At 35.1% G+C, this 23,237-nt stretch overlaps 1 protein-coding gene across 3 annotated transcripts in view; it reads right to left on the bottom strand.

The window, feature by feature from the left end:
• The window catches only part of NAALADL2 (N-acetylated alpha-linked acidic dipeptidase like 2), a 1,359,315-nt gene that overhangs the window by 201,336 nt on the left and 1,134,742 nt on the right, over positions 1 to 23,237 (bottom strand). For all 3 annotated transcript variants that reach the window (XM_080802354.1, XM_080802355.1, XM_080802353.1), the window contains one exon: positions 13,737 to 13,883. In XM_080802354.1, coding sequence (XP_080658480.1) covers positions 13,737 to 13,883 — 147 coding nt within the window. The remainder of the gene's footprint in view (positions 1 to 13,736; positions 13,884 to 23,237) is intronic.

Below are 23,237 nucleotides of genomic sequence, written 5' to 3'. Positions count from 1 at the left end.
AAGGCATTAAATTATCTTGATCTATGCTGACACTCATTTCCAAACACAGACTACACATTGACTATCCTTATAAAGTAGTTTAATGAGTTAGTAAATTAATATTGAATAAATTAATATAAGAGAAAATCAATTAAAGGACAGTGTACTCACTTTGCCTATCAGATTGGTAAATATATATATATATATATTTTTTAAAGATTTTATTTATTTATTTGACAGAGAGACAGAGATCACAAGTAGGCATAGAGGCAGGCAGAGAGAGAGGGGGAAGCAGGCTCCCCACCGAGCAGAGAGCCCGACATGGGACTCGATCCCAGGACCCTGAGATTATGACCTGAGCTGAAGGCAGCAGCTCAGCCCACTAAGCCACCCGGGCGCCCCGGTAAATATATATATTTTTTCTTTTTAATGAACATGGTTAGCAAGAGTGAGATTAAAGAATGATCTAATATTTTACCATAAAGGTTTTAAAATATACCACCATTCAGGAAGATCTTTTTCCAACATCTCAAAGGGCTTAAAATATTCATAATTTGATCCAAACTTTATACCCGTGAATCTACTTCAGATGAACTGGAGAGAGGAACAAATATCAAGTCTACAGATTTCCACAAAATATTATCTATGATAACAAAACAAAGTAGGCAAACTTATAGAATAAAAGGTGAATAATTACATCAATTTATGATATAATAATATTATGGTTTATTATGTTTTAAAACAGTCTGAAAACAATATTAATTCATCTTAAATGAATAGCAACAGTATATACAGAGCATGATTAAAATTTGATTAAAGAAGTTAGGTAGGAAAGAGGGAAAAGGGAAGGAGATTAAGGTTTGTAAGCACATCATAGCTATGATCAAAATATTAATTTTTAAAAATGTATCCATCATTCATTCATACATTTACTTAATGAATGTAAAATTACCAATAACTATATTTTAGGCAAAGAGTAAAATTATTTTGCTTTCCAGTATAGTATTTTAGTTATATTCTGCTACATAGCAGAGCTCTCTTTACAAGATATATTCGAAAAGACTATGGCTACCAACAAAATATAAGAAAAATAAATACTGACTAAATTCTTTTTTTTTTTTTAAAGATTATTATTTATTTATTTGACAGACAGAGACCACAAGTAGGCAGAGAGGCAGGCAGAGAGAGAGGAAGGGAAGTAGACTCCCTCTTGAGCAGAGAGTCGGATGTGGGGCTTGATCCCAGGACCCTGGGATCATGACCCGAGCCAGAGGCAGAGGCTTTAACCCACTGAGCCACCCAGGTGCCCCTAAATGCTGACTAAATTCTTAACCAGAATTCCCTACTTTCTAGCTTTCTGATTTGTGTTTTACATTTTTCTCATTAAGATTCAAACACAGAAATTTCTACTGTTCCTCTGTCAAAAAATATCCAAAGATATTTCTTTGCTCAAAATATTTTGGTATGCATATACACACCATTTGGGCTCATAAAACACAATTTCATAAACTTTTCACAGTAATATATGATCATAATCTTCAAAATGGAGTAGATGGCAGAGAACATAGCACTTGAAGATTGCCCAGAGTTTGTTCAAGATTCCATCATGCATCTCTTTACTTAGAAAGTTTGCTAAAATGAAAACTTGCTCTAGAACACATGTCCCAGACAATGGGTCTGTTTAACTGAATATTTTTCATTTTGACAACTTCTCACTTCTTTTATACTTCATTAAGCTTGAATTTTTTTTCTAGATTCTATTTATTTATTCATGAGAGACAGAGAGGGAGAGAGGGAAGTCAGGAGGGAGGCAGAGGAAGAAATGGGTGTCACATGGAGCAGGGAGCTTGATGTGGGACTCAATCTCAGGACCTTGGGATCATGACCCAAGCCAAAGGCATATGCTCAACAGACTGAGCCACCCAGGCACCCTAAGCTTGAAATTTTGAAACACATTTTCAACATATCCTGAAAGTGATTTGTTGTATTGAGTACCTCATAGCTTCAAGGTTCCAACCTTTAGATAGCCACACCTTTTAGAACCCAGGTTAGGTCAACACCCAGCTGATACTGCCAATGATCTATAATGATTGGTGAAGGTCTCCAGTTTTCTTAGACACAAATCTTAGATAACACACTCACTCAAGGCATTTGAGCAGGTTTCTTCAAGAATATATACTTTCCTACACCAGGACTGTCAACAGTTTGGCATACCTAAAGTTTAGTATCTAGAGTTTAGTCACTTTATTTCCAAGGTCTTTTGATCTTAAATCAACTCAAAGGGATGTGTCTACTTAGAATCCATGACTCCCTTTCTGGATTAAGTTCTAGTTACCTTGAATTCTAGACTCTCAGAATTCCCTACTCAAGTGGCCTTATATCAGTTTCCAATGACCAGCCTTCTTTTCCAGGTCTATAATCTCCAGGGAAGACTGTCCCTCTAGTATGAAAACCTAGGCCTGGGAAGTAGGTGAGAAGTAGCCATTTATGGGTGTTAGGGACTATGCTTGCAAGTGCTGACTGGGTACAGATACATGTATACAAGGCCCCTCATGGTACGGGATGGAACCAAGGGTGGGCATAATAAGAAGTGTGGCCAAGGATCAAGGATCAGGAACTGAGGGTCAGTTCTTCCTCTGTCACCACATTTTGATATGTGGATTCTCATGGATTCTCATGAGTCTAAGAACATTAAATTCAACCCTTCCCAATAATTTTAAACAGATGTCTGTCAGATCAGGAGGAAAGAGTATATTTTATTCAACATTTTTTAGTTTGATTTATAACATTTAAATAATAGGTATACATAACAGCCCGCATTTGTACCATTGCCTTGTACCCTGAAATGTTAGGGGGAAAATGGGTTAGAGCTTCACCTATAATCAAATTAAATACATTAAATCACTTGAAATAGATTAAATTTCAGAGTCAACTAAAAAAAAAAAAAAAAAAAAAAAACATGTGTATAGAGTGGGAGGAAAGGGAGTGGATGCAGAAAACCATCCAGAAAAGGCAAGGGGAGAAAAAGAATAAAAGGATATGAAGAATATGACCTTATGTGCAGGAAAAGGTAAAAGAAGCCAGATGGGAGAGGGGAGAGAGAAAAAAAAAATTGAGGAAAGAAGTGTGAAAAAGAACAGAACATACAGAATAGGAATTTAACAGAGAACAGCTACAGACAGTTGCCTTGGGCTGGGAGTAGGAATAACTAAGTCTGGAGTTACTGTTTTTTTGTTGCTGTCATTCTAGTCTCTGATTCTCTTTAAGCTTCTATTTCCTTTTACTACAGAGTAATGAATTAAGTTACCTGAGTTCAATAATCAATGTTGCTCTAGAAGTAGCAATGAATCTATGAGTGTTTTCTTTTTTTTTTTTTTCAGTCACTTTAGCAGAGAAATTCTGGGCCAAGCACATTTGTGGACCCATAACTCATATGACCATCCTCCACCAAAGAAGCCTCTGATCTTATTTTGACCACTTGGATTGTCCAAAATCACAACTGGTGAGAGTCTGCAAACCAATGACAGCCAACAGAGCTTCCATTCCTAACCTGAACCTGTAGCCAGTATAGAAAAGAAGTGCTTTGAATTTAAGCTCAATATTTTGCCACGTCCTAATTTTATTTTATGACTTCTAACAATAAGTCTCAGCAATAATAATACAAAATTTCTTTTCAGTTCCATTTCCATATATGTATACCTGAGTAACAAATCAGAAATTGTCTCTAGGGGCGCCTGGATGGCTCAGTGGGTTAAGCTTCCACTCAGGTCATGGTCTCAGGGTCCTGGGATCGAGCCCCACATTGGGGTCTCTGCTCATCAGGGAGCCTGCTTCTCCCTCTCTCTTTGCCTGCCTCTCTACCTACTTGTGATCTCTCTCTGTCAAATAAATAAATAAAATCTGTGGAGCATCTGGGTGGCTCAGTGGGTTAAAGCCTCTGCCTTGGGCTCAGGTCATGATCCCAGGGTCCTGGGACTGAGCCCCGCATCGGGCACTCTGCTCAGCAGGGAGCCTGCTTCCTCCTCTCTCTCTTTGCCTGCCTCTCTGCCTACTTGTGATCTCTCTCTGTCAAATAAATAAAAATTTAAAAATAAATAAATAAATAAAATCTTTAAAAAAAAAAAAGAAAGAAATTGTCTCTAAACATGGAGTATGTATAACATTTCTAATGTTCTGATAAGAATTATCAATGAATAAAAATTAAGTGAGAAGATACTAACTTAAGGAACTAAAATGACTGTGCATAAAGTTAGTTAATTTTTTCCTACTTTTGCCCGTTTATCAGTACTACATAAACACCATATTATTTAGACTTAAAACATTTTCACTAATAAGAGAAAAATGGGTCAAACTAATTTCAATGCTAATGCTATTGACAAGAGACTGTGAAAATCAAAATACTGATAAATACTTTGTTCTCTTTCAGATTCTACTCCATTCTTTTAAAATCACAGGGACAGAGCATCATGAAAGACTGAAGACAACTGCAGCTCTTTTGAGGCTAATATAAAAGCCAGAACTTTCATGAGGAAGCAATAGTGATCTTTAAAAACCAAGTGGCCTTGGCTTCAATCCATTTCTTTTTAACATTTATGAGACTTCAAAAGCCACTGTTGTGTCTTTATAGTTTCTGTAGAAACATTTGGTTATTAAAAAAAAACAAACAAAACCATAAGCTTCTGTGTGAAACACTATAAACTATGAAACAGATGTTGAAAACCTGCAATTCCAGATGCAAATAAAATTGTATGAAGTTGTGGAGATTAAGGAATGGACAAGGAAATTCAATCATGGCCATAGTCATCACCCACGGGTGTATGAAATCTAGATATGCTGTTTCCTTCTGGAGTTTATAGTTAAAGCATATGGGTACCAAACTGCTGTTAACATTTTAATTATTCATTCTAAAGAGTCATCTAAATTCATCCCCAAAATAGTTTGATTTTTTTCAAAGATTTATTTATTTGAGAGAGAAAGAGAGAACGAGAGAGAACATGTGTGTGGGAGGAAGGGCAGGGAGAGACCAAGAGGGACAGAAGCAGACTCCCCACTAAGTGGGGAGCCTCATGTGGAGTTTGATCTCACAACCCAGATCTCACAACCCCAGGTCATAATCTGAGCCAAAACAAAGAGTTGGCTGCTTAATTGACTGAGCCACCCAGGTACCCCTCCTCAAATGGTTTTAGATTTCAAAATATTCTACTTGAAGAAATACGTCATTATCCTTAAAATTAGAAGACACGAATTTGTCCTTGTCCTCATCTTCCAAAATGAACTTAGAAATAAAATGATAAATGCTATTTGTTTTGGGACTCTGTAAGTTACTGTAAGGAAATATTCATATCAGTTTTGTCATTATATATAAATTATGAGCTCATTTTAAATTCAGTTAAGAAATATTACCCACTTCCAGCTATTGCTTAACTTGAAGAATTGTCAAAGCTGAAATGTTTAAAACCTTTGTATAGGAAAGTAAGAATAATAAGAACCACACATTGCACTATGGATATAGTGGGAGGTGGAAAGTATTTTAGAACTAGTTCATTTTATGTTGAAAATCTCAAGAAACAGTTTAAGACTAGGGGGAAAAGCTCAGATACCCGGCAGTGCAGTGCTGGTTTGAATCTTATTCTACCACTTAGTAGACAGGTTGGCCAAGTTACTTGACCACTTGGTGCCTAGGTTTCATCTTTAATGAAAATGGCAATAGTAGTAGTACTCTCCTCATAAGTACTAGTTACAAGTAAAACAATTAAATTAAATGAATGAATATGTTTAAAGGCTTTAGAACAAAACAATTCCTACCACAGATGATATATGTGTTAAATATAATTTTCCTTGATACTATTCTGCCTCTATCACTTCACTCTATAGTAGAAGCTGTCTTAGCCAATATGATTTGTCCCATTGACTGGCAGGTTAATTATTTAGAAGCTGGTTCAAATAAATAATCAGTAAAAATAAATAAATAAATAAATAAATCTCTAAAGTATTATATGTTAATTTAGAACTTGTGAGTGCATGTTTATTGGCCAGTATTCTGATGAAAAGCCAAGACTTTCCTCTAAATACTGACCTGTTGAATGTATTTCTTTCCTAAACATTACATTTCAAGCTGCTTTTTTCTTTAAAGTGGAATTATTAAAGATGTTTGTGAAGCAGACAGAAAGCAGAATGCATTAAATAATGCATTAAATAAAAATTCATTGTATTAAATAAAAAATTTAAAAAAAATAATGCATTAAATAAAAATGCAGATTACTGCAATTTCCCCAAATCTTTAAGAGTTGCCTGGTCCACTGCATATCAATTTTTTATTAGCAATTCACTGTTTATAGCATTATCATTATAGGTTTCTTAGAAGTAATTTTTTTCATATTCATGATTCATAAGTTTTAGAGCAATTAAAATACCTTGTCATTTATAAGAAGTGCAAAGGGCATATATAGATCTGAGAATATAGCCAGATCCGGGCAAGCATATCATATCAGCTGAGAAAACACAAGTGTGTAAAAATTCAGAAAGGATCTACTATGATGAGCTTCAAGGAGGCCTGGGCATTGATCTTTGTGTTCTGAAGGAGTGGAAATTGTCAATGAATTCTACAAGTTGATTAAGTGGAAGTCAGTTAAGAGAACTTCTACCATACTTCCTTTACTTGATTATTTATATGTCTGAGTCCTAATCTAGACTGTGACCACTTTACAAGGAGAGCAGATTTTATTCACCTCTGACTTTCTAACATAGCACTGGATTACAGCAAGGACTCAGTAACTGCTGGCTAAATAAATGAATGAGTTTGATTTAGCAAATATCTGAATATATCACATTTAAGTCACCCTATATTCTTAACTTAAATATTACCAAACTTCCAACATAGTTGGTCTGTCATTACTCCCACGTGTAAGCACTATTACTAAGATTATAAAAACATCCTTATAAAAACAAACTTCTTCATAACAGGGATGATCACAAGACAATCCCTGAAAATATCATTACAGCTAAAATACAGTACATATATAACATATTTTGATCTAATGGTGGTAGGCATTTGGAATAAATGTTCTTATTTAGAATTCCAAGCAAGGACAACTGCTAGGGGAAATATGCCCTCCTTGAAGCCATTCCTAAATATTAGGCAATCTGAAGTATGATCTTTTGAATTATCCATTTGAGTCTTAAGAGTTCCTTCATTCTTTGTTTTTTTTTCAATATCTGTCTCATATTTCAATTTCTTGTGTTTACTCCTCAGGCTCCTAGAAGCATACAGCAACTTTAATAGCACTTCCTCTGTGACAGGCATTTCATATACTGTACAATCAAAGCTTTTCAAGTCTGCTCTGTAACTGTTGATTTGTTGATTGGGATTTAACCTTCTCTTCCAAAAGAAGGCTTCTCAGAAGTGGAATTCTTTGTAGAGTCACAATTTATGAGAGTGTTATATTCCCTACTTCATGCTGTTTGTCAGTGGCAATGGGATGGCAATATCCGGAGAAGCCTGGGAAATACACATAGGTTTATATAGAATCTCAGTTCAGATTCTTGAAAAAGAGCAATATTGAATACCTTGTCACACATAAAGGATGAGGTAGGCTAGTTTAACCAAGGCCATGTCCCCAAATCAGCATTTCTCCATTGTGATCAGAGGCCCTCGGGACTCCCTGAGATCAACACTCTTTTCATAATTATAATGACATTACATACCTTCATGCTTTCATTTTCTCTCTCTATCCACAAGTGTACAAGTTGCACAAAGCTCACCAATATGGTTTTAGATTCCACATTGAAACTAACCATTAGAAAACATACTTCTCAAGTCTCAGTGTAGTATCAAAGAAAAATACTTGCCATTATATGAAAAGACTGTCACACCAGATTTCCTTCATCCATTTCAACCAAGACAACATATAACAACAGATTAAAGTGTAGAACCACATATGAGAATCCAGCTATGCCATATAATCTCACAATAAAGAGATTTATTAAAAGGTAAAATAATGCCACTCTTCTAATTTATATTTTCTTGTCTTGGGAGATATAATCCTCTTTCATAAAAATAAGTTATTTATATTAATTTATAGAAGGTTTATTATTGATTTTTAAATGAATGAATATATAAATAATTTTTCTCAGTTTTAATTTCTAATGTAGCAAATCTTTATACATAATAGCCACATAAACAAAACCTTCTTTGTTTGTTTTCAATACTTCAAAACTTCTTTGAAGTTTTCAATACTTTTAGAGGGTAACTGGGTTTTTTAGAACAAAATGTTTAAGAATCTCTGCCCTAAATGAATTCTCTGATCTGAAAATAATAATACCATAATAAAATAATAATACCATATCACTTAATTGACACTGAAAGTAATCTACACAAAATAAATTACAAAGAAAAGTAATGAACTAGAGAAAACTCTAAAGAACACCTTTCCATTCCATTTCCGATTATCATGAAGTAGGAAGGTAAAAATCTCGTTTTTTTTTTAAGTGACTTTAAGTTTCATAGCTATCTATGAAACAGATTCTACCAGACACTGCAAAAATATCAGAACAACTTATGCATAGGTACACACAAATATTTGGTTCCTTAATCCACGAGCTTGCTCCCCCACCCTCCCCACTGCCTTAGAGATAGAGAGGTGGGGAGAGGGGCAGAGAGAGAGAGAGAGAGAGAGAGAATCTTAAGCAGGCTCTACACCCAGCTCAGAGCCCATAATGGGACTTGATCTTACAATCCTGAGACCATGACCTGAGCCCAAATCAAAAGTTAGTCACTTAACTGAATGAGCCACCCAGAAACTCCTCCTTAAGTCAAGAGCTTTTAATTGACACTCGAACTGTTATTGTCTGTTAACACAACAGTGTCAGTGACTAAGTTCCAAATAGAAAATGTAATGGAAGAATTATCACTAAGTAAAATAAAATATTCTTCTACTTATAGAATAAAATATGAAGAATCAAGATGTAAACTATGAGTTACTTTGTTCCAAAATGTGTGCACATGTATTGTAGTGTTGTATCTGTATTGTTCCTGTGCAAACTGATTATTTTTATGTGATAAAATTACCTTAATGTTAATGTCCATACACACACCCAAATACTCATGCTGTTATATATCAGTTTAAGGATCAAAATTGATATCAGAGCCATCTAACTAAAAAGAATAAGTTTCAAAACACCTATGCTACTTGGTTTTCAGTTGTTGGGTTACTGAATGATATTGAAACAATTATGCAAAAACCTTGGCTGTATAAAAGCTATAATACTTCTTTATCTCATTATCATTTAAATGTTAAATGCTCCATTATAGAGGTGAATTGGGTTCAAAAAAGAATGTTTCAAGCAGAAGAGCAAAAAATATAAGGTTAAACAGCGTGAGGAACCAGAGCTTCAATTTGTGATAGAGAGCTTACTAGGGCATGGATTGATCTTTTGATATACTAAGAAAGCCAGACCCTCTGACATGCCCTATGGAGAGTAAATATACTGATCTGGAACAAAAATTATGTGAAACAGCTGTTAAGTGACAGAAGAAATGTGCATCGGACCAGCAGCCTGTCATAAATATTGCACTCTTAATCAGAAAGCATCTGTCTTTTCATTTCCTTTTCAGCAATCTCTACATTGTATTTAATCTGTGAAGAATGCTTCTCCTAACAGGTGCAACAATGTTTACAAATTGAAAACCTTATTTAAATGAAGCTTACAACTAGAGACATTTCAATTAAGAGGGCAATATTTTATGAGAAGGAATAATTCTAGCATTTGGCAAAGCCATACATTGCTTTGCATTTGTGAAATTTAATTATTGAAATTTTGAGTATAGATAACAAGAAATATGCCTCATGCAATCTTATTCAATATATAAGCACCCAGGGAAAATATATTGGTGGAAATATGGAACCATGAAATATTAGGGATGGATATTATAAAATGTCATGTTTCACAAAAAATATATTTTTTAAAGATTTTATTTATTTATTTGACAGACAGAGGTCACAAGTAAGCAGAGAGGCAGGCAGAGAAAGAGGAGGAAGCAGGCTCCCTGCTGAGCAGAGAGCCCGATGCAGGGCTTGAGCCCAGAACCCTGGGATCATGATCTGAGCCAAAGGCAAAGGCTTTAACCCACTGAGACATTCAGGTGCCCCACAAAAAATAATTTCAGAATAATATCCCATATGTCCATTAAAATTGGTGTCTGAGGCACTAGTTTCTTTTCCTACAGTTTTTTTTCCCCCTTTATCATTCACTTGTTGAAACTGACTAAAATAGATCCATAATCAATCTGTTGGAGAAAAAAAATGAGCAAAAGCACTGAATTTTAGCATTATAATCACCCAAATAAAATTTAAATAAATAATGTCTCCCAAAACACAAGCATAATTATAAAATTAGCTCATTTAAAATACATACAATTTATAAAGTGAAAAGTACTATAGAATTATCCACTTTGGGCTCTTTTACTCAAAATGAGGGTGGTGATAATGAACCTAGTTCCTACAAGAGCTATGGGGGTCATGCAGGCAACGCAAGTCTTGGGAAACGTGGCCTATTAGATTGCTTGTTTCATTTCCCAATTTGTGATAGCAACAGGCATTGAAGAAATATTCTTCTTAACTGTACTCTAGGACAAACAACATGCAGACTCCTTAATAAAGAACATGGCAAGCTGGTGAGTAATGCACAATTTAGACAATTCTTTCCATGGGGGAAAAATGTTTCCAGACATCCAGTTTTTCACCAAAGCTCAAAGCAAACAGAATATATCCATGAACTGAATTTTGCCCAAGTTGCAACCTTTAGTGTAATAGCTGAGAATACGGGCTCACTGATAAACAGATCCAAATCAACTTCTATCTTGGCTATTTATTAGTTTTATGACCTTGGATAAGTTACTTGATTTTAAGCTTCATTCCATCCTCAGCAAAAAAGCATTAATAATAATAGCTGACTCATAATGATATTGTAAATATTAGGTAAGATGAAATAAAAATTTTTAGTACATCAAGTACTCAATAAGTGGTAGATATTTTATAAATTATAATATAATATATATGCATGTATATTATAATATATACATTATATAATATAATGTATATATAATATAATGTATATATAATATATACATTATATATTATAATATGTATATACATGTGTATATATTACATTATATATACATTATATATAATGTATATATACACATTGTACATATAATGTATGTATACATTATATATTATAATATACATGCATATATATGCATATAAATTATATGTATAATATGTGTAATATGTAACTATAAATACACATACATTATATTTTTAAATCTAATTTCAATTTCATGAAAAAGATCTAATTTCCTCCCTGCTTTACTAATTGACATAGGGTAAATATTCTTTATATGATGGATAAAGCCTGTCAATATTTATAATTCCTCTCAATGTATACAAATGTTTATTATAGGTTAATGCCGAAAGCAAAGGTTATTATCTGCTCTTGGAAGAATTTGCTACACAAAATTATCTCACATGAAACATTTATATTTTGCAAAGGACAAACACATAAAATTTTTTCCACTCTAAAGCATTATAAACAAGGTCATTTGTTATAAAGCATAGGGGATTCTCTTTTAATTGCCCTTTTAGAGACAAATACAATAAAAAATAATTTTGTTGATGGGGATTAGACATTTGCAGTATAATTTGAAAAAAAAAAACAAAAAACAAAAAACTGATCAGCTCTTTCAGACTAAGCCAGTTCTACTGGATTGACTTTAGCCATAGGAATTTCACAATGGTAACAGTGCCTTCTTAGAACTTAACTACGACCTGTTTCCAAATCTTTCTAATGACACCTCAGATCCTCTCAGTGATCCTCCTTATATCCCACCTCTTCACCCTTAGAAGCTTGTTTTCCTTAATAATAAACAAGCTCCTCTTTTCCACTAATGTGTTCTTGTCTAAAAAGTTTGGAGATTTTTCCATTAATATGTTGAATCTACAATCAGATAATAATACCTGTGATGATAGGTGGAGTTGATGGAGGCCTTATTATGTGCTCAATATTAGCTAAATCCCTTCCATGTACATCTCATTTAATCTCACCAGGGCTCTAAGGAGTAGATTCCTTAAGTATACCAAGGTTCCTCATCTGCAAAATAAGTCTGAAAGAGGTTAACTCATTTGTCTCATAAGTATCAGAGTTAAGAGTTAAGTATAGACCCATTCCTTAAGGCTATACTATACTGTCTGTTTAAATTCTTGGCTTAGGATTCAGCCATGGTGAATTAGACATGGATGCAATAAAAGCTATCATTCAACATATTAACATGACAGGAGCTAGATGGGCTGAAATAGGAGGATGATAAAGAAATATTAAAAGATATCCAGCAGGAAAATTCAAAATGAGCTACTGTTTTTTGTTTGTTTATTTGTTTTAGATTTTATTTATTTATTTGACAAACAGAGATCACAAGTAGGCAGGGGTGAGGGGGAAGCATGCTCCCTGCTGAGCAGAGAGCCCAATGTGGGGCTCGATCCCAGGACCCTGAGATCATGACCTGAGCCAAAGGCAGACGTTTAACCCACTGAGCCAATGGGTTAAGGCACCCTGAGCTACTATCTTAATACATTGATTTCATTAAAGTGTATATAGTGAGCTTGGTAAAACGATAAGCTACCTCTACACATGGATCCCATTTTTACACAACAATAGCATATGAAAATACAATTTAAAAAAAACATAAATTATAGTGATAACTTTTCCATTACCCAAGAAATCACCTCATTACAATAGGATTCACCCAGTTTCTCCCTCCATGAATTTAAGTCATTAGTGACCATTAGCTGTTTACAGAGGAACTCAGGGATGAGTGTGGGAGTGCTGCTGAGAAACAAACCAAAATATCACTAAAGCTATCAGCAATTAAGATACCGCATACCTGAAGTTGTGCCTATAAAAATGTAATTTAAACAGGACTTTTCAGAACCATCTATAGTTGAAGAACAAAGCAGGCTTAATTCTATTTTCCAGCCACTATTTATGTTGTTAACATAATAATTACCTCAAGCAGGCCACCCAGCATTCAAATAGCTCCCAATAAAGCATGCACGACTTGTGAAAGGTAAAATATTCCAATAGGTTTAGAACTACAGAGAAACAGTTTTCTGTATCATAATTCTGAGGAAGGTCGAAAGGTCTGAAGTTCAACAAATGGGTGAACACAGACTTAGTTGAGGTAAATCAGGATTCTGTGATAATCTTTGGCGAAAAAACCTCCTCTCCTCACAAAAAAAGGAGTATCCTTTTGGGCAGGCAAACTATTGACAAACTTCGGGTAGCTAATCCACAAGACTCACATTAATATACAAAACGTGAAACGCATTTTCCCTTGGGCAAGGAGAGAAGAATCTATTGCCCATGTCATCTGTTTCTGTGAATACTGAAGATTACAATTATGTTTTGATGTTAATCCAACTACTGCAAATTTCTTGTTGCGAAGCACACTGTGAAAATGTGAGTGACAGTATAAATCTTTTTAAATTGAATTCAATACTATCGAAAAGAGCTGATGTTTTCAAATACTGTTACAAAGCCTCTGAACAACAAGAATAACTCTCTAAATGAAGCAGCCTCCTATAGTGACCTACTTGGTAAGAAAGACAAATAGCCAGGATAAAATCAAATTCTGCATGTCTGCTAAATAGTGTGTATGTGTGTGTGTCTGGGTTTGTGTATTTTGCATTTTTAGGAACAATCACCTCTAATGCTTTGATGTCCTCAAAGGCAAACTGCACGGTGGGAACTCCAAGATGGTTGATGAAGTAATCAGCATCACCTTGTATCTGTACGGAACTGACGTTGGTTTCTTGGCAGTTAGCTCTTCTGGAACAGTTGAAATGATTTTTCTGAAAAACATAATTTAAATTGTTAGCATACACTATGCTTCTTGGGACACCCCAAAACCAGTGCTACTCGAAATACAGTCCATAGATCAGCTGCATCAATGTCATTCAGGAACCTGCTGGAAATATAAACGCTTAGGCTACCCCCTTGTCCTCTGGAATGGGAATAGGAACCTTTAGGGATGGAGCTCAGGAACCTACATTGTGACATTTCCCTATGGTTCTGATGCTCACTGAACTGTGACTAGCCCTGGATCAAAATCAAACTCTGCTTGCTGTTGGTGCTTCAAAACTGTTTTTATCATAGATTTATTATGAACTGCAATGATTTTTAATTTGAAATATTTTTAAATGTTGTTGAGTCCCTAAAAAGTTTAGGGTGTTTTTTTTTTTCCGAAGTTTTTCAGAAAATTTAAAAGATGACTTTGTAGATTGCAATTCTATTCTTCTTAGAATTTTTTTTTGACAACCACAGAAGGAATTTTCTCCATTTATTCTTAAAAGTATATTCCCTCAAGTCTTAAGTTTGAACTTTTATGGAAAAATACCAATCTCCTCACCCATAATCATGAGAAAAGTAAGACATTAGCAGTGAGAACAACATATCTCACATCAAGCAGAAAGTATATATTCAATACATATTTGTCATTGTATCAAGACATTGACTCTTCAACACTTCCCCTTCAAGTTTCTTTGGCATGATATAATTTCAAAAATACTTTTAAATATAACTGATCAAAAGATTTGGAAATTATAGTCTAGTACTTGAAAGTGAATTGTTGCAATTATTTTCGACTACAGTGCTAGATTTTTCCAACATATACAATGTTTCGGTATCTATCCAATTTTTTTTTTTTTTTTAAAGATTCTACCCATCTATCTGACAGAGAGAGATCACAAGTAGGCAGAGAGGCAGGCAGAGAGAGGGAGAGAGGAGCAGGCCCCCTGCTGAGCAGAGTCCGACGCGGGACTCGATCCCAGGACCCTGAGATCATGACCTGAGCCGAAGGCAGCGGCCCAACCCACTGAGCCACCCAGGCGCCCCTCTATCCAATTTTTTTGGAGGACAGATAGATCTTTGCAACGAAGTTAAAATCAATTAAAATGGAAGGCCTGTGTGAAAGTTTATAAACAAGACAAGGTTTCAGTTTAATGTTACATATATATATATATGGAATAAAGCATAAAAACCTAAAATTTGTATAGTGAGCCCCACCAATTTGTTTCTTTTGAAAGTCTGATTTTCTGAAAAGAGAGTCAATTCTCTTTCACTTCCTAATATACTCCTGGGGCAAATTCCTGAAGGTTTTAGCTCAACCTGGGACAGTTTTGGCAGGGTTTTAATATTCTCCCCAAAGAGCTACCTTTAAGTACTAGATTATGAAAAGCAAAGAAACTACTTTATATCATGTACAAAATTCCAAGTACTTTCCAATCCAGCTGTTGAGAATTGGGACCTTTAAAGGTATTTGTTCAGCCAGACTAGATTTTTTTCCTAGTTGAATGTAAATGCCTTTGTCAGGCAAGATATTAACAGGTGTCCCATCACTGGAGTCTCACACACAGCCAGCTTCACTCACTCACATTCACTGAATGGTGCCCAGATGCATTTGAATTTGAATTTGTGAAACCTAGACTGTTACACTCTTTAATGTTTTTAATAAGGATTTGATAGAATCTAGTCTTTTCTCTCCCCAGATGCTTAGCCAACAAAATTAAAAATCATTTTAACAAGTGATTTACATGTTTCCCCCTACTTATATCTGAGACATGTATCCTGCTCAACATCAGTGAAAATACAGGTTTGGCTTTCATTTCTTTATTGTTATGATGTTGTTTTTTTGTTTTTTGTTTGTTTGTTTGTTTGGCTTTCATTTTCTTTTGTATATATAATTCTTAATATCCACTCCCAATACCTGCCACAGTGTTATTCCTTAGATTTCTGTTAGAGAAATTTCCTTAGAATTTTTTTTTCTCAACAAAAGAATAGCATGGATTAAAAGGCAACAATTCTAAATTCCACAATATGTGTCTCTGAAGGAATTAAATTAAAAAAAATAAATGTAAAACTTAAGTCTAATATATATTTTTTTAAGATTTTTTTTTTTTTTTTTTGAGAGAGAGAGAGAAAGTGAGCGAGAGAGAGAGAGCATGAGCTTGGGGAAGGGGCAGAGAGAGAGGGAGAAGCAGACTCCCCATTGAGGCAGGGAGCTTGACTCCAGGGACTCTGGGCTTGATCCCAGGATTCTGGGATCATGACCTGAGGTGAAGGCAGATGCTTAATTGACTGAGCTACCCAAGTGCCCCTTAAATGTAGTATTTGATCTTATTTTTATTCAGTCATTATTGCTATATAATAGCCTCCCTCTTGCAATAAGTATATATCCCATATATGCAAGTTGCTAAAACAACTCACATGATCCCACTGCAATCAATCCTTGCATTCTTTTTTGCTCTACAAGTTTCACAAACCACACTTCTTGTTTTGTCTCCGCCTTTTACCGGCCCAGAACATTTTTTTTTAAGCCATTACAGATACCCTTGCCTCTCTGTACTTGGCATGGCTAAACCCATTGAATAGCTTTACTATTTTCACTGCATTCCATTTCTGTGATTCCTTCTAGCTACATCATTGCTTACATGTTCTCCGTTTTCAGCCAAATCAAAAGGGCAATATCCAGCCTTCAAGATTGCATTCCCTAAAATACTTCCATATTCTTTTCCCTACTCTGGCTTGCTTTACTTCACCCATTTATTAACAAATCTTTCTTTTCTCTAAAGGTTTTTATTACCACCTCTCTCATCTATAAAAAACTTCTTTTGTAAACCAAATAAGATGTCAACAGAATGAGCGTTATTAAGAATTGCTTTTCAGGGACACCTTGGTGGTTCAGTGGGTTAAAGCCTCTGCCTTTGGCTCAGGTCATGATCCCAGGGTCCTGGGATAGAGCCCTGCATTGGGCTCTCTGCTCAGCAGGGAGCCTGCTTCCTCCTCTCTCTCTTCCTGCCTCTCTACTTGTGATCTCTGTCAAATAAATAAATAAAATCTTAAAAAAAAAAAAAAGAATTGCTTTTCAATTATATTTTGACAGCTGAGATCTATTAAAGTACATCAATGGTGCTAAATCTTGACTACATACAGAGGGAGGATAGAGTACAGAAAAATAGCATTGTTTGGCCCAGAAGGCTGGAACCTGTAGCTGGAACTACTTGGCTAGTGAGCCTTCTGTCAAGATGAAGCACAAATGAAGGGTAAAAGCTTCAAGAAAGCCAACTCCAAATTTGAGGATAGGAAGAACATAATTCCCTGAGGAACCTTCCTAGGGTCTCTTCCTTATCTACGAAGCCCAACGTTTCCCTGCACAGTTCTGTAGAAGAATTATCTCACCAGCTCACACCATTTTTCCTCTCTTTGCTTCTGTCTCTCTCATCACCTTATCCTCTACTGCTATTCTCCTGTGATTTCACTAGTGATGAGGGGAGGAAGTACTGTACCCTCAAGCCTGTGTTCATTTTGTTCCTTCTAGTGCTTTTGTTCCTAGCTATTTTCAGAGTAAAATAGGATAAAAAGGAACCCAATTTTCAGATTGGAGTTTTTCCCCAATCATTTCATCTAGGGATTTCCCTTAAGAGTGGAACATTCCTGGCATAGAAACCCCGTTCTCTAAAACTTTTTATTATTCAGTACTTTATAATCCAGGCCGAATTCATTGACCTTAAGTGATTCTAAAATCTGTAGCCTAACGTGAAGTGTTTTCCTACACAACACCTCAGTGGATTATAGTAGATCTACTTAAGGTAAGAGATAATGACCTACCAACCCCTGTGAACACTTATATCTGAGAGGGAAGTAGAAAGAAATGTTAATTTCCTTCATTTTACTAGAAGTTAGCCACCATGGGACAGAGAAGGTTGGTAGCAAATTTGTGCAGGTCAATTAATCTTTTAAATTTATTTAAAGGCTGAGTAAATTCAAATTAAGTATTTCATCCAAGGAGTTCAAAATGCTCCATACTTAACATTTGATAACAAGCATTTTTATTACAGTTCATAAAATAAGCAAGTTCAGGCAATGACTGTGTTTATGTCACTTGTTTAATTTCTCACAAGTCTATTGAAGACCTCAAACATAATCACTATCTCAATCCTAAAGCTGCATACTCTTTGCAAGTATACTTTTAGGCTGAAAAGCAAAACCTTATAGTAAATGATCACATAAGTGAAATACAAAGAAATTGAGTCAACATTTACCTTAATTGAATAGTGATACCAAGGCACATTGACAGATTTCTAAAGTATTTAAAAATATATTTAATAATTCAAACATTTTATCTCTCCCACACTCTGCTTTCCCCTGCACACATAAGTATTCACTGTGTATTTGTAAGAAATCTAAGGTGGTTACTTATTCAAATAGCAAGTGTAAGATTCCAAATAAAAGTACCACATGCTACACACTATAATAAAATTAAATCACTTTCTTTTCATTTCAGTAATGTTTTGTAACTTCAGTTGTGTAGAAACAAATTATCTCCCTGGTTTTCCTGAATTCCACAATATAGTAATGTTCCAATCGTGATAATGATGCCTATGGGTATTTAAAAAATGATTTCTCATTATAGGCACTGAGATGGTTAATTTTATGTGTCAATTTGATTGGGCCACTAGGTACTCAGATCTTTGGTCAAACATTATTCTGGGTAGGTCAATGAGGGTGTTTTCAGATGAGATTGACATTTGACTTGATAGACTGACTAAAGCAGATTACTCTCCCTAATGTGGCTAGGGCTTACTTGCCTTAGTTTAAGACCCTGAATAGAACAAAAAGGCAGATCATCCCTTCTAAGAAGGAACTGCGTCTGTCTGACTTTAGCTGGGATAGAGGTCTTCTTTCTTTAGATTCAACTGAAGCACACATTTGTTCTGAGCATCAAACCTGCTGTTTGAGGGGCTGGAACTCACACCATGGGCTCTCTGGGTTTGTTCTTTCTGGGACTGCATGGGTCCTTATTTTTATTTTTTGAAGTATTTGTTTATTTACTTCAGAGAGAGAATAAGTGCACGAGAGCATGGGAAGGAGAAGGAGAAAGACTGAAGCAGACTCACACTAAGGACAGAACTCTAAGTGGGGCTCGATCCCACAACCTCAATCAAGATCATGACCTGAGCCAAAACTAAGAGCCAAACTCTCAACTGACTCAACCACCCAGGTGCCTCCTTCCCCCTTTTTAAAGCACATTATAATCACCGTATGTGGTTGTAACCCATATATATGTAATGAGCTATGTATTTTTTGCATTTCTTCAATGTTTATTTAGTTACTATGTGTGCACGTCATAAGTTCCTTACTTATTTTGGATGTATTTTTATACTGGTACCTCAAGTTCCTATCTATCCCCAGTTCCTCATAATGTATTACAGATCTCCTTTAGTAATCTTTGAGTGGAAACAGGAAGTTATACTTACTGATTCACTTTAACATTTTAAACTGGAAACTTATTTAAGTTATCCATAACACCAGCATCTGATAATGAGTTTCTTATACATAGAATATATTTTCAAATGGTAAACATTTTTTAAAAAATCAATAAATATTTTGCAATGCATTTATTAAAGATTAAATTGAGTATGGATAAAACCCAGCTTTTTATCTTTTCAGTTTTTTTAAGTGGAAATTTTCAACCTTATAAGATGGGATTTTCAAAATCTCTAGTATCTTAATGTTTCTGCAAAGGTTTAATCACCTACTTACAGAGTATTAAAAAAGTATTTTATCCCTCTAGTATATACCAATAGGATTGCCAAAGTAAAAACAGTCTAGTTCTCATCTCATTCTATCCATTTTTAAAACTTTAATCTTGTTCCCAAATATGGAGAAATGTTACTTTATATTTGAAAAACTTCAAATTATATTCAAAATACATTTATGCACTAATGAATGTCTTAAGAAGTACTCTGTAACAGTGAAGATAAAAAAATGAAGATATTTGCCCTTCTTCTTACTCTAACTCTATCTCCTGCCAGCCCTATGTCTACTCTATTCCCCTTCCTCTTCCCTGATTAAGATTCCTGACCAATAGGCATATAACAGATGACTGATTTCTTTCTTCTTCTTCTTTTTTTTTCTCTCCACTTAAGGCTTTTGTGTAACAATAAAAACAGGTGTGTTATTTTTAAAACCTTAAAATATCCACATTTCCAACAAACTGTTGGATTTAAATAAAAATCTCGACTAAAATAATAAAATAGTATCCACCCTATGATATCTTATACCACAATACATTCCAGATGAATCCACCTTTTAAGGGTAAATCTAAATCATAGAAGTATGGAGGAAACAATGGAAGATAATTTTTAAAAATCCTAGCATGGGAGAGACATTTTTGAGTATGAGAACATACCCAAAAGATAAAACACCATTAATTCCCCCAATGATATAAACTTAGTTTCCTACATGACAAAAATTACCGTAAACTAAAGATAATTGAAAACCTAGGGAAAAAATAGTTACAATTCATTCCCTAGCTAAATGGCCTAGCTTCTTTAATACATAAAACAAAAAACCTGAAAAGCCAATAAAAAAAAATAGTCAATGAATATGAACTGGCACTTCACAGAAAAAAATAACTATAAATGTCTTTTATGCATAAAAAGTATATAAAATGTCTCTTATTTTTACTTTATAAAAAGCTTTGGTAAGTTTGATTATGAACTGAGTTGTGAAGGATATGGGAATCCTGGTGCCTCATATTGCTTAAGAGAAAAAAACTTAAAAATTCTACGAAGGTTAGATAAATCATATCATATCCGTATAATGGAGTAATATCCAGATTATAAAAAGAAGAATGAAGCCACTTATGCATTGGAGATGCAAAATCTCTAAGATGCAATTTTTGCTTAGAAAAAAAAAATGTGTGTTAAGATTCTATATGTTGTCATTTGTATTAAAAAAAAAAAAAAAACTATATATGCTCTAGTACAAATGACATTTGCCTCTGGAGAACAGTACTTATGGGAACAACAGATTTAGGAGGAAGACTATTCATTGTCTACTTGTTTATTAATTTTTAATTTTAAATCTATGATTGAATCATCTGCCAAAAATAAATGTTAAAATTTTCAAATCTCCTCTGAACTATATGCTCTGTGTACCCAATTTCAAGATTCCCAGATTATAAACTAATCAATTTAAAAACAGCTTTTGTTGGATAGCAGGAAAGAAACAAACCATATAAGAGCCCCCAGTTTCAGAAATGTTAGCATTTTATAAAATGTCTAAGTAGAAAAATGAAGTATTTAAAACTGTATCATGAACAACCATTTAATATAAGAAGGTCCATTTAGGATCATCAGATATGTATATACCATTGGGGAGGGGACAATAAAAGTAATGGCCACTTGTAACAAGTTCTCTTATAGGAGGACTTAGGACAATAGCATGAGTTCTTTGCTGGAGTAGGGTCACTAAAGTAGGCACTCAAATAACCAGGATACTGGGAGAGAACAGATTGCCAAAAAGTGATGGGGAAAACTGAAAAACAAAATTCCATTCATTTCATAATCATGATCTCCTTGAGGACCATTTTTGTTTACGTGGTTTGTGTGTGTTGTATTTTCTAGATAAATATCAAGTTATTATCAAAATATGCTAAATATGGCCCCCTCACTTTCTACAAGGAGACCTTTATATAAGGATTTACCATTTACAAACAAATATCATATTAGATCATAATTCAACCCTGTGAGATGGATAAAACAGTAGTGTTCTGTATACAGGTTAAAAGCTCTGTTGCCCTCTAGGAACATAAGGATAACAGAATCAATTGGTGGCAGGGATTTCTAACTAGATCTTTACATCGTTTGCCCCCACCCACCTCTACCTCCAGTCTAATAGTCCCCCTCCCCTCACACTTAACTATGGAAATCAGAAAGGGGTTCTTCCTTTATATAGAAAAAGCTGGTAGGCTGGTGATGAATCAATTCAATTCAAATTACTTTACAGTTTAAAGAAAATGATGACTGAAAAAAATTAGCACATTAAAGAGACTCCATAGATCCCTCTGCCACGTTGGCACTTCTCCAATAGGGTGTGCTGTGGGTTGTTACAATCGCTAAACTTATTTCTTCATGCAATGCAAACTATATATAGAATGACAAGCCCAGGGCCCTTCCAAAAACCGTACTCTGATTCTATCTAAATGAAACCGTGAGCATATTGAAAAGGTACAGCGGAACCATCCCAATTGACCTTTGGCCGACGCACTGGATGAACATGCACTCCCCCCTGGGTACAATTCCTATAGGACCTTTAACGACTGAAAGGATCAAGATATAGATTTTATGTCTCAGTGAAGGATAACAACTCTGGCTTCACAATGCTGTTCCATGCTGAGGAATTGGCTGACATCACATAACTTCAGCTATTATTTCACCAGCCTTCTTTGAGGTTTGTCTTAAATAGCTTCTCCTGGCCTCACAGGCAATGCTATTTTAAATAAGACAGCATCAGCATTTCTGTGATGTATTCCAGCTGCCAGGCATTAAAAAAATTAACTGAAAAACCTAACTGGTTTTCAATTCAACATTAACTGTCTCAGGCTCCAAATATTTTTAATGAAATATTTAAACAAACTCTACTGTAGATGAAACAGCTTAGTAACTTCCTTCCAAAAAAAAAAAAAAAATTAGACGTCTCAAAAAAAGTAAACCTGGAAGCAAGGAAACAGTTGGAGTTATTCTGCATAAATTTAGCATCGTCCAGTGAAAAGCAGGAGGAAGTCCGCTGTCCTCTCTATGACCAGGGTTACAGGGCAGTAGTAAATCAAGTGGGTGCTCTCAGGTATTTTAGAGGTAATTCATTTAATTTTAGGAGGGCACAGGGAGAAAAAGCTGAAAAATGCAGGCTTGGCAAGCCAAGAGGGCCAAAGGATGTGGATGGCATAGCATCCCACACTACCATTTCAAGGAAGTGCTGAGAGTGAGAAATCGGGCAGAGGAAATAACCCCATCAGCAGTACTAGTCTAACTCTGACAGATGACACCACCCTTGCAGAACCTGAAAGCCCAGCGCCGAAAGAGCCGCTGGCCTAGGGATGGCTCTGCTAGAGTGAGTTCTTCAGGGCTTTGTAGCCATATTGTATCTTAAGGAACACTGTGCAGAGGATGCCCAGGTACTACCCATGACGCACAGCACAACACCAATCCCCACATGTCAGGTTTCTTTAGACTAGACCTAGGACTATTATCCTGCTCACCAGGAAGTTTATACACATACATCACATATTTAAACCCAATTCTCCTTTGTATTTTTTCTGCCTCTCCCACATGTTTTTTGAGGCCAGAGAATTTGTTTGTCTA

The sequence above is a fragment of the Martes martes genome (genome assembly GCF_963455335.1).
Source record: "Martes martes genome assembly, chromosome: 1".
Lineage (NCBI taxonomy): Eukaryota > Metazoa > Chordata > Mammalia > Carnivora > Mustelidae > Martes > Martes martes.
The sequence above is the reverse complement of the archived record's forward strand: the minus strand, read 5'-3'. Positions and strand labels throughout refer to the sequence as shown.